General features: G+C 41.9%; 1 protein-coding gene across 1 annotated transcript in view; it reads left to right on the top strand.

Annotated features, from left to right (window-relative positions):
• Nucleotides 1–13,099, top strand: part of LOC140200078 (rho guanine nucleotide exchange factor 17-like) — a 472,416-nt gene that overhangs the window by 373,880 nt on the left and 85,437 nt on the right. The window contains exon 6 of the mRNA XM_072262817.1: nt 11,616–11,810. Coding sequence (XP_072118918.1) covers nt 11,616–11,810 — 195 coding nt within the window. The remainder of the gene's footprint in view (nt 1–11,615; nt 11,811–13,099) is intronic.

Genomic DNA, 13,099 nt, shown 5'->3' with positions numbered 1-13,099 from the left:
AGAAATCACCGAGCCTCTAAAACTGCAGCTCTGCTATTTACACTACTTGTGCCGACAGAAAATCTATTCCTCTGTGCTGTTCCCTTTAGACGCCAGTCAGATTCACCAGGTGCGAACTGTATTTCCAGAGTTGTGATCACAATCACACTTGCAGGGGTGGCCCCTTGGATTGTCCGGAGCTGGATGATCTCCATGGAGCAAAAGCTCGGGCACTGAAGCTGGCTGCTTGCAAAGAACAATAAGGCAGGGTACTTGTTTGTGATCTCCAGCTGGTGGTACGTGCTGGCATCATTGTATTGATTAGTCTGCAAATAATAATTGCCGATTAAATGATACCTGCTCTGTTTCAATTAGACTGTAAATACTAGGGTAAGATGGGAAGAAGGCTATAAATGTAGTGGATATGTCTTCAACTACGGAAAACTAAAGGGCAGCACCAGCTGCATAATGCTATTACAGCACTAATAACCCAGGCTCAATTCAACCACTGTCTTTAAAGAGTCTGTACATTCCCCCTGAGACGGCGTGGTTTTTCGCTGGGTGCTTTGGTTTCCTCTCACGTTCTGAACATGTATGGACCAGTAGGTTAATTGATTAAATGTGTGTAATTAGGCTAGAAGGGCCTGTTACCAGGCTGTGTCTCTAAATGTGAAAAAAGGAAAAGGAATTTCGCAAGAAGATGATAACTAAGGAGTATCACATTGATGAAATAGGAGGTTAGGATAAATAAATTGATTTGAGCTAATTTTCCTCATCTGAAATCTATTAAAGTAGCAAATCATGGTGCACATTGCACCAGGGAGATGAAAAATCAAGGGAGGCAGGACTCTTTACAAGAATCCATAAATCATGTATTTTGTCCTCCAAGCAAGTTTTAGTCTGTAAAGCTGCTGTGTTTCCTCCTTCGCAAATGGGAAATTACAACTGAAAATATTATTGACTGCAAGGTAATAAATATTATGAAATTATATTGTCAAAAAACTCAAGATTAAATAATTCCCTAGAAAATATTACTTCGTTCTAAACTTTCTTTGTAGTCCCAGGGGAAAAACTGTTATAATTGTGACATTTGACTGTTTGGTCAGTGGAGGATTTCCAAAGGACACACAGCACCAGTCAGTTCTGATTATATGTCAATGGCCTAAAGTGTTTCTTTTGTTTCTGTTTCTTTCTAGACTAATGCTGCCTGGCCTGTTGATTATTTCCAGTATTTTCTATTTCTGTACTTTTTTTGCTTTAACATTCTCCAGTTCTGGCAGCATCTTTGGAAAATCTCCCCAGAGCTATCGCAGTCTTTTTTTATCATGTGCTGATTTAGAGCTGTACATAGCAGTCCAGCACAGTAATCTAACGGGTCTTAGTTCTAGCAATAACTTCCTTTTCTTGTATTCCTTTCTCAGACTTGTATCTGAGATGCCAACTTAATCCCCCTGTCTGCCTTTCCTACTCTCTTCAAGGATCAATGGGCATACACTTTATTATATACAAGTATGCCTAATGTTACCAAGACTAAAGTAACAAAAAATCATTATGATGAAATCTCATTTTATTGTTCTTTGCTTTAAAAAAGCAAACAAAACGTTAAAATGCTATGCAGTGGCTGAAAGCTACAAGCATATAAGGAGCACGAGGTGGGGGGAAAGGCAGTTTGTGGGCTTTATATATGTACTTGCCTTTCAATAATGACAGTCACTTTACTGTTGAATTCTTGGAATGCCAACTTTGAAGTTCTCTTCCATCGCTAACACCCTCCTTTTCTTTCCAGATTTTGGTGGGGTGTGGACCAAACCTTGCTTCCACAACAACCTCCCTTTCTTATAAAATATTTCCAACGACACCCCATCAACTTGACCGCCACATTAAGTCATCTGTCTCACCCTATCAGGGGCATACCCTTCACTTACTTGCTTCAGCTGCTCAGCCACCTGAAAGTAATTTGCTTGCTTCCTTTCTTTCCCCGTCTGCTGAAGGGCCCTTGATCTGAAACGTAAACTGTGTCCCTTTCCACACTGCTTTGTGAGGAACATAGACACTCTGCAAGCTTTGAACACCACATGGCTTGGTGTGGATAGGCTGCCTAGTCGATGGGCCCAGGCAAATGGTACAGCCACTCAAAGCTGCACCTGGGCAGCTCGATGTGACTTCCACCCATCTGGACTAGGGAGATCTGTGCAAGCAAACACACAGCAGGGGAGGCAGCAGCTTCTATTACAGACGCTCAGTGGCCCTGTACCTGATAAGGTGGTCACTGAGTTAACGTTCGTGGTCTGTAGCCCATCCACTTGAAGGTTCACCGTTGTTGTGCATTCAAAGATGCTGTTCTGCACTCCGCTGTTATGATGCTTGGTTGTTTGAGTTACTGTCAGCTTCCCGTCACCTTGAACCAGTCTGGCCATTCTCCTCTGACCTGTCTCATTAACAAGGTGTTTTCTTCATTCTCCCGTACCTCCTCTCTGATGGCATGAGAAGAGGGCGTGTCCTCGGTCGTGAGGGTCCTTAATGAGGGATGCCAATTTCCTGGGGCACCTTTTGAAGGTGTCCTCCGTGGTGGGGAGGGGAGAGATGAAGCTGAGTTTTTTCTGATCCTCTCCATATCATATGGTGATGCAAACGGTCAGAATGCCTGCCGCGCTACGCCTGTAGAGATTAGCCGGAGTTTTCAGTGACATGCCAAATTTCATCAAACTACTAATGCAGTATAACCGCTGGTTTGCCTTCCTCATTAGTGCATCAATATGTTGGGCCCAGTACTGTGCAAAAGTCTTAGGCATATGTATATAGCTCGGTTGCTTCAGACTTTTGCACAGTTCTGTATTTGTCAATGTGGAGTGGAGAGCAAGTTTGTTAGCATGGTGGGAACAAAGGATGTTGGGAATGGCGAGGGTGGAGTGCCTTGGGACAGGTGGCAGAGAAGGAGTGCCAGGGGCGTGGGTGACACATCCAGCCCTGCGACAACAGGCAAGATCATTTGGTTCCGAACATTTGGTTTATTGATCATTACAGAATATCTCACTGGTGCCTCCTGCCCTCTCACTTCTCCCGTACCCATTTCCCATCCCCTCTCCCTGCCCCCTTCCTACTCTCAGTCCACAATAGAGACCCGTATGAAAATCGGATTTATCATCACTGACGTGTCATGAAATGTGTTTCTTTTTGCGTCAGCTGTGCAGTGCAATATATGAAATTGCTACGGTACTGTACAGAAGTCTTAGGCATCCTAGCTGTATATATGTGCCTAAGACTGAAGCACAGTACCATAGACCTTCAGAGATGTTGACACCAAGGAACCTGAAGCTGCTCACCCTTTCCACTGCTGACCCCTCAATAAAGACTGGCGTGGGTTCTCCTGACTTCTCCTTCTGGAAGTCCACAATCAATTCCTTGGTGTTACTGATATTGATTGCAAGGCTTGTTTTAATAAAATTCTGAACACAGAATGCACTGCCTATGCTGCTGCATTGGATCACATTGTTGGCATTATAGGGCATCAATAAGGAATATGAGAGAAATTGAAACCCTACACTTATACCAGAGAACAACCCTATACCTGATCCTTAGCAACATGGCAGTGAGCTATTCGGGAAGGTTGAAGTATTTTAGGCTTTTGGCAGGGGCAGCAGTAACTCTCTATGGAAAGGGTAGAATCTCAAGAATTGTTTTGAACTAAACCATAACACCATGCCAAAGGAATCACTCTAACTCCAAGAAGATCAAATGTCATGTACTTTTTCATCTGAAGAATGATTAAAATGTGGACTGGAGTTATGGAGGCAAAATACCCTAAATCATTTTAAAACACACCATCTCTCAGTTATCCAGCGCCTTTAGCACAGCAAAGCTGTCCAGATGATAAAAATGGCTTCACAGGAACAAGACCAAGCAAAACAATTAATTTTGAGTCAAACCAGAGCAGATGATCAAAAGCCTGGTTAAAGCTGTAGACTTTAAGGAGTGCCTTAAAATGGTAGAAATGGAGAGAGGTTTTGAGAGGGAGTTCTGGAGTTCTTTGCTTTCAGAGTTGTCTGCCAAGGGTTAAGCAATTAAATTTAGCCTCGAAGAGGCCAGCATAAGAGCAGCAATTGGAGAGAAGCAGATGGATGATGTGATAAATGGATTGAGTATCTTTCTGAATGAAGACGCTGCAATAGGCTAAATAGCCTTCGGTGCCCATTTCTATCTAGTGTATTGGATCTTGTTTCTCACACTGGAGTGAGTATAGAAATTGTACGGTAGCATTTTGAAAATGTTGTCCTGGATTCAATTTTTAAAAAATTTATCTGCAGAATTCCTCCATTTATGTAACTTGCTGTGATTTAGCTGAGCCAATTGTTAATATTTTGCAAGAGGAAATTTTTGGTATGGTGACCAATCGGATATTGACAATCATTTTACAGAGATCACCAAAACGTACGAAATGTTAGTGGGTGTAAGGTGGTTGTTCTGTAACTAAGTACGGATGTAAAGACGGTGGGTTGTGAAGGAGCTAAGGTTCTACCCCTATCCCAGTTCCTTTGTTGCATCCAAATCCTTTGAGAGTGACTCCGGATCAAAGAGGACGAGGTAAAGCAGAGATGTTTCAGCAGAGGATTCTTCAGGCTACACTCTTAGTTGCTTGAGGAAATGGTTGATATGATAAATAATAATTATATCAGAATCAGATTTATTATCACTGATTATATGATGTGAAATTTGTTTTGTGGCAGCAGTACAAAGAAAACACATTAAACTACTCTAACTCACAAAGTAAATTAATAGTGCAAAAAAAGAATAATGAAGTAATATTCATGGGTTCATGGACTGTTCAGAAAACTGATGGCAGAGAGGCAGAAGTTGTTCCTGAATAATTGAGTATGGCTCTTTATGCTCTTGTAGCTCCTCCCCACTGTTTATAATGAGAAGATTGCATGACCTGGATGATGAGGGCACCTAGTGATGGATGTTGCCTTCGTCATGGACTGCCTCTTGAATGTATCCTCAATGGTGAGGAGGTTTGTGTCCATGATGGAGTTGGACACATCTTGAACTCTACAGTCCCTTTCAATCATATGCATAGGAGCCTCCATCCCAAGTGGTGAGGCAACCAGTCAGAATGCTCTCCACAATACATGTATAGAAATTAGTAAAAATCTTCAGTGGCACACTAAACCTCTTCAAACTCCAAATGAAGTAGAGCTGCCAGTGTGCCTTCATGATGGCATCAATGTGTTGGGTCCAGGATATATCCTCCAATATGTTGATGTCCAGGAACTTGAAGCTGCCTACTTTTTCCACTACTGAACTCTCAGTGAAGACTGGTGGACATTCTCCCGACTTCCCTTTCACAAGTCCACAATCAACTCTTTGGTCCTTCTGTTGCTGAGTAGGAAGCTGTTAATGAATGTGAGAAAGGGGCATGAGAAGGCTTTTAAAACATCACAAAACTGTAATGCTTATAAACGAATTCATTATGGAGAAACATGGGGATGGAGGCTCATTAACTCAGGAAAGCTTCATTTGTTTGAATGTTGTGGAGACATACTTCACCTTCCAAGTTAACTTTTTGAAGTGAGTTCCTTTTTAGTGTAATAAGAATTGATTCAGAGAAGGTTTTCTGAAAATAATTGGTCAGATTTCTAATCCAACAATGAGAAGAAGGCATTAATTTAGTGCTGAGATGGTGCTGGGATTGTAATGGGGGAGGTGTATCCAAAGAATCACCACTGAGCGATAAAGGAGAAGCTACTTCATCATGACTAACCAACGAGTGAGGAAACTCTCTCCCACATATTCCCAAATTAATTAGCTCTCTTATTATACATGATACTTGGCATAGTCTTACAGCCATATTTTCCGTATATAAATTTCAAGACACTAATTGCACAGTTCAGTGCTCAGCCAATGAAGTTTCAGGTGACTATTTGTGCAGACTATTTACAGAGTGATGTGGAACATTCATTCTGCTCATTGCCGCCTTAATTAATTCCTACTCTTGGCTCCGGTGCTGAGTGTTTTAGTAAGATTCCATTTGACCTGAACTTTTCCTGAATTGTGGCCACCATGGAGGTAGATCATTTAACACAGAGAACTTGCCCTTGTTAATATAGCAAATGGAATGTCTTGAATCTGATGTGTGGAGAGAAGTCATTAAAAAAAAATAAAAAGGATATGAAAGCTTACGGATAACTGTTTAATTTTATTCACTGTGCCTAAATATTAAGTGCAATAAATTTTTGATGTAATGTCCTTAATAAATATTTCCTTCAGTGACCTGGTTGTTCTTACAAGCATTAATGTTTTTTTATTACATTGCTGATTACAAAATATTTTAAGCACTTAATCTCCTTTTACATTTAATACACTTTTCCGGACGGGAACCATTGCCATCTCTAACATAGATAATCAATATTGTTTCAGGAAGGGTTGATGACAGAATTCCTGCTTCCAAAGGAGAGGCATTTCCCACTTCCTCGCTACATGCTGTAGTTTAAACTGGAGCAAGTCCTGCAAATTAGGATCTCCTTTTGTCACTGATTGTAAAGAAACAACATGGAATGTTTACTTTCCCAAGAAAAAAATGAGCTTGGGGGGAGGAGGAGGGGACAGGAAACCCAGGGTAGGGATTTATTTCAGGTAAAATTGTGAGATGGGGTGCAAGGTTTTGTTGATTTTGGGATTACTTCCCAAGCCAAGGTAAACAGAACTGAGGGGCGCAGAGCTTAGTTTTGAGAAATTTCAATTTTATGGCGATCTGCCAATCTGATTCATGCTCCTTCAGAGATCACCATCATAGTTAAAGGCCTGTAAGCGAGAGAGGCGGCGTAAAACTGCTCCTGTAACCTGAGCAAAGTAAAAATAAATAGAAGGCTCCTCTGGACTGGGGGTGGGTGCAAGTTCTGAATGGTGTGCACCAATTAGCATAAAGCCTTCAACTTTTCCTACTTTTATGTGAGTTATATTCAGCATGAATTAAAATTCAAAGCTTAAAGTAAATCTATTCAAAGTACATCAATAGATTCAATAGGTACATTTAATGTCAGAGAAATGTATACAATATACTTCCTGAAATTCTTTTTCTTCACAAGCATCCACAAAAGCAAAGGAATGCCCCAAAGAATGTACTGTATGTCACCATATACAACCGTGAGATTCATTTTCGTGAGGTTACAAAGTTACAGAAAGTTAATTAAGTTTTTTATCTTTAATAATTAATATATCATAATATTGTTTTAAAAATCCTTCCCTTGATGTGCTGACTTTACAGAAGGAAATACAGTATATGATTGTTTAGCATTTTTCCAGTCTTCAAGATGTCCCTGAGTATTGTGCCACCGCTGTTGAAGCATCACCAGCAGTGGCACTTTTCCCTTTATGAGGGAAACACAGCCAGCCAATATACTGTACATGCAGATGGTTTCCATCACTGTACCTAGTCTAACCATGGCCAAGAAAGCACAATAGTGCCTCCAAGTCCGCGTGAGTCTTAAGGAAATTTGGCATGTCCCCTTTGAGCTTTACCAGTTTTAAAGAAGGACTGTAGAAAGCATCCGATGCAAATGCATATTAGCTTGCTATGGCAACTGCTCTGCCCAAGACCATAGAATCTGCAGAGAGCTATGGACATCCATCATCAAGGACCCCCACCATCCAGGCTGTACTATCTTGTTGCTGCCATCAGGAAGATGGTACAGGAGCCTCAGGACCCACACCACCAGGTTCAGGAACCGTTATTACCCCTCAATCAACAGACTGTTGAACCAGAGGGAATAAAGTCACTGAATTTCACTCACTCCAACACTGAACTGTTCCCAGAACCTCACAAGGACTCTTCATCTGATGTTCTCAATATTTATTGCTTATTTATTCACTATTGTTATTATTATTATTATTATTTCTGTTTCTCTTTCTTTTTGTCTGTACATAGTTTGTAGCTTTTTGCACATTTGTTGTTTGTCTGCCCTGTTGGGTGCGGTCTCTCACTGATTCTAAAGATGTGCAAATTGGTAGGTTAAAAGGGCTCTGTAAGATGTCCTAGTGTGGGTGGATGGTAGAATTATGTGGGTAGAAAAGGTTACAGGTAAGGTTAATGAGCAAATAGGATTGCTGTATGAGCTGGCATGAACCTGATGGTCCTCTTTCTGCATCGTATGGAATAATGAACTTTATATCGAGTCAGATTAGAGCAAGAACAATCAACAACAATATGCTGATTGTGTGATAATTATGATATGTTCACCAAAGGCTGACCTTCCAGTTTATTTTCAGGATATATTCATTCCATCACACTGGCGGAACTACACCCAGTGCCACTTTATTAGGTACCTACAAGATAGTAAGTGGTTATTTGAGTTACTGTCTCCTTCCTGTCAACTTGAACCAATTATGGCCATTCTCCTTCGACCTCTCTCATTATCAAGGTGTTTTTGCCCACAGAACTGCCATTCACTAGATTTTTTTTGTTTGTTTTTTACACCATTCTCTGTAAAATCTCGATACTGTCATGCGTGAAAATCCCAGCAGATCGGCTGTTTCTGAGATACTCAAACCACCCAGTCTGGCATCAACAATCATTCAACGGTCAAAATCACTTAGATCACATATCTTCTCCATCCTGAAGTTTGTCCTGAACAAAAAATGAACCTCTTGACCATGTCTGCATGCTTTTATGATTGGCTGATTAGATATTTGCATTAATGAGCAGGTGTACAGCTGTATCTAATTAAGTGGCCACTGAGCTGCCCTGTGAATATTCTTCCCAGAAAACCAAACAATTTATCTTACAGTTCAGGACACTGTAAGCTCACACAGGCAAATGAGTAATAAATCTCTATTCTAGTGTTTGTTCTCATTTACAACCGCAGTATAAAAGGACTTCATGAAAATGAAACTACACTAATAGCAGGTGAAATTTATAAGGCTGCACAGCTGCAGAACTTATCTTGAAGGCTGTCCAAATTCATGGAATAGGTAGTCCGCCAACCAAAATATCACTGAAATACAAACCATGGACACCATTCTTTTTACTAAAGCCAGCATCGGTGACAACAATCCTGCTTGGCCACAAGTAGGGCGCAGTGATTATCCACGAGCTTGATAAATCTTGTTTCTATTTTAGTTTCACTGTCAATTATTAAGATTTCAGAATGGTCTCTCATCCTTTCAATCAACCAGCCTCCATTTTTTAAATCTCCTCCCCCTGCCCCCAACCACTCCAACATCCATTACTTTCCTGAGGTAGGTATTTCCAGTCATTGTATTGTTGCAGAAAACTGGAGAAGATTTTGGTGCATTACCAAATATCCTGTGTGAGCTTGGGGTAGGAGAGTTGGCAAGCTAACACTGGCACATATCACAGATGAATCTAGCACGTCATTTATCTGTGCTCTGGCAATGTCCTACTGCAATAATCGACCCTAAAAACTCAACCACATTTCTTTCTTTGTCTGGGATACCAAGATTGCTTAACAGCTGAATTAGTTGACCCCAGTGAGTCAATAAAAGATCATAAAACTTAGGAGCAGATTTAGGCTTTTAGGCCTATTAAGTGTGCTCTGCCATTCCATTATGAAATCTTTTACACCGTTACTAATCACAAACTTATCAACCTCCACTTTAAAGATCCCCAATCACCATGCCTGTACAGTTGTCCGTGGCAATGAGTTCCACAAATTCACCGCCCTCTGCCTAAAGAAATCCTTCCTAATCTCTGTTCTCTGTCCTTGTATTCTGAAACTGTGCCCTCTGGTTCTATACTCCACCACTATAGAAAACTTTCTGTCCATATCCACTAGGCCAGTGGTCCCCAACCTCTGGGCCGCGAATCGATACCAGGCCGCAAAGCATGCAGGGGTGCAAGCAGTAGCCAGAACGCACCCAGCACATCTTTAGGAAAAAAGCTGGAATAAACAAGCTAATTAGTTAGGTGCCACCCGGCACGTAAATGTTGGCCCAGATCAGAGGCGATTGCCGATTTCACTTGCTCTACACAATGTTCACTCCTCTTTCCAGGGCTCTGGAGCCTTTAGCTGTTCCATTGTTTGGTCAATTTAAACGCCAGCTCAGGTACGCTGAAAAGACAGGGCTGTCAGGATCGAGGTGACGTGTTGAATCTACACCAACTTCTAATAAAGTATAGGCGCTGCTGTGCTTTCTTTGTAATGACAGTTACGTGCTGGTCCCAGGACAGATCCTCTGACACTTTTCAGAGAGAGAAACGTCGATCCTTAATGCTGAAGAATTTAAAGTTATTGACCCTCTCCACCTCAGTTCCTCTAATGAAGGCTGGCTTCTGGGCGGCACCTACTTAATTAGCTCATTTATTTTGGCTTTTTTCTTAAAGATGTGCCGGGTGCGTCCCGGCTACCGCTGCACCCCTGCATGCTTCGCGACCTGGTATCGGTCCGCGGCCTGGAGGTTGGGGACCACTGCACTAGGCCATTCAGATTTCAATAAATTTCAATGAGACCCACCCCCATTCGTCTAAATTCGAATGAGGTCAAGTCTAGGGACATCAAATGCTCCTCATACATTAACCCTTTCATTCCTGAGATCATGCTCATAAACCTCATCTGGACCCTCTCCAATATCAGCATATCCTTTCTTAAACAAAGGGTCCAAAACTGCTTACAATATTCCAAGTGTGTTCTGACCAATGCCTTATAAAGCTTCAGCATTACATCCTTGTCCAATATTAAGAAAGATAATTTCAGCTTGAGTTTGGGTTTTATTTTGATGAAAACCAATTATAAGTAAGATGCTGGTATTTAGGTAAGAGTGTGGTTTCTAAATAACAAGAATGTAGTTTCAGAAACAGCAGGGAGCCCTGTGAGACACGGTCTCCAGCCTTACTTGTTCATACTGCTGATACTCTGGTGACTTACTTCATTACTGGTTAAATTAGTTTCTGCTGTCTTAGCTGTTTAAAGTTCATTATTAACCTGGGAAGTTCGGTTTCATTGTGCACAATCTCACTGATGACTCAGATCTATTGCAAAGGTTGAGCATCAAATTGAAAATTTGATTCAAACTGGAATTTGAAAGGAATATTTTCTCAGTTGGATTCATACCGATTTCACAAGATGCAAGAGCCTCAAAATTACTATCAGCAGTATTGGTGGTCTAAGATCTCATTTTTTGTGTGTGTGTGTGTGAGACATCCACACTATAACAACAGATGAAATATTTTCCTATGAAGGTATTAACCATTTATGCAGCAATTTAGGATCTAATGTAAACGCAGAATTCAAAGCCCGGGTTGGAATTTGCTCCATTTCCTGCACCAGGGAGCGACCACCTTTACGCCAGCAGTGGCTGAGGTTCAGTTCCTGCTGCTGTAAGAAATTCCTTAAGGAATTGGTGACTGTTTCAGTTTCCTCCCACATTCCAAAAGTGTATGGATTAGGATCGGTAAATTGTGGGCATGCTATGTTGGTGCTGGAAGTATGAACACTCGTAGGCTGCCCCCAGCGCATCCTTGGGCTGTGTTAGCGGTTGACACGAATGCTGTATTTTACTGTGTATTTTGAGGTATATCTGAAAAATAAAGCTGATCTGTATATTTAATTAGTTTCCAGGAAGGGTGGGAGAGCTGACAGTGGATTAATCTAACCAGTAAACTAATGGTATTTTCTGTGTGGCAGGACCTCTTGAAGCACACCCCCAATGATCACCCAGACCACCCCTGCCTACTTGCAGCACAGCGGTACATTAAGTTGCTGGCTGAAAGGATAAACAAGGGAAAGAAGAATGCAGAGGAGGCAGAGAAAGAGGCTCGCATCCTGCAAGAGATAGAATCTCATATTGAAGGCATGGTGGACATACGTATCCATGAAGAGGTACAACGATTATAGACTTCTAAGAACAAACACTGAGCATAAGCAATGTTTTGCCAACCCATATAGCATTAAACTGGCAGTAAGTTCTTGATAAGCAAGACGATGAGAGGAATGTAGAGTTCAGGTTGCAGTTGTATACATGGTGATCTTTTTAAATAGCTGAGTAGACCCAAGGAGCCAACTGGCTGTTCCTGCTCCGAATTAATATCTTCTCTGGTTTGAATGAAATAGGGCTTCTGCTTCTCATTCCTGCCCTGGCTAAATTTTGGACAATGCTGCAGTGACCTGATATCTTGCCCTCCACTTTTTCATTCAAAGAGTAGCAGTAATCTGGAACGCACTCCCAAAAAGGTCTTGAGACCAGATATGTTTCCAAACTGAGACTGCATAGAACATAGAATAGTACAGCACAGTACAGGCCCTTCGGCCCACAATGTTGTGCTGACCCTCAAACCCTGCCTCCCATATAACCCGCCCACCTTAAATTCCTCCATATACCTGTCTAGTAGTCTCTTAAACTTCACTAGTGTATCTGCCTCCACCACTGACTCAGGCAGTGCATTCCACGCACCAACCACTCCCCGAGTAAAAAACCTTCCTCTAATATCCCCCTTGAACTTCCCACCCCTTACCTTAAAGCCATGTCCTCTTGTATTGAGCAGTGGTGCCCTGGGGAAGAGGCGCAGCACTTTTTGTTAACCAACCGTATAACTGTTGTGTCACCAAGCCGGGGAGAAATGAAGTTGAACATAGGTGTTGTGCCGGCTCCAAGATCAATGTAGCCCTTCCCTCACACATAGCCCTCCGTTTTCCTTTCATCCATGAGCCTGTCTAAGAGTCACTTAAATGTTCCTAATATATCTGCAATGTGCTTCACGCACTCGCTATGTGAAATCCTACCTCTGACCTCTCCTCCTGGGGCAGCACAGTAGCATAGTGGCTGGCGTAATGCTTTATGGTACCAGTGACTGACCCGAGTTCAATTCCCACCACCGTCCCTAAGGAGTTTGTGCCTTCTCTCCGTGACCACGTGGGCTTCCTCCAGGTGCTCTGGTTTACTTCCCACAGTCCAAAGTCGTACCAGTTGGTAGGTAAACTTGGCATTGATCAGGCGATGGTTAAGTCGGGGATTGCCAGGCAGCACGGCTCAAGGAGCTTGAAGGACCAACTCCATGCTATATTTCAATAAATGAATAAACTTTCCACTAATCACCTTAAAGTTATTCCCCCCTCATATTAGCTATTTCTGCCCAGGTTACGATTTGGGAGTGTCACAATCGAACTGACAA

Source organism: Mobula birostris, chromosome 7 (assembly GCF_030028105.1).
Source record: "Mobula birostris isolate sMobBir1 chromosome 7, sMobBir1.hap1, whole genome shotgun sequence".
Lineage (NCBI taxonomy): Eukaryota > Metazoa > Chordata > Chondrichthyes > Myliobatiformes > Myliobatidae > Mobula > Mobula birostris.
This window is presented reverse-complemented; position numbering and strand designations above follow the sequence as displayed.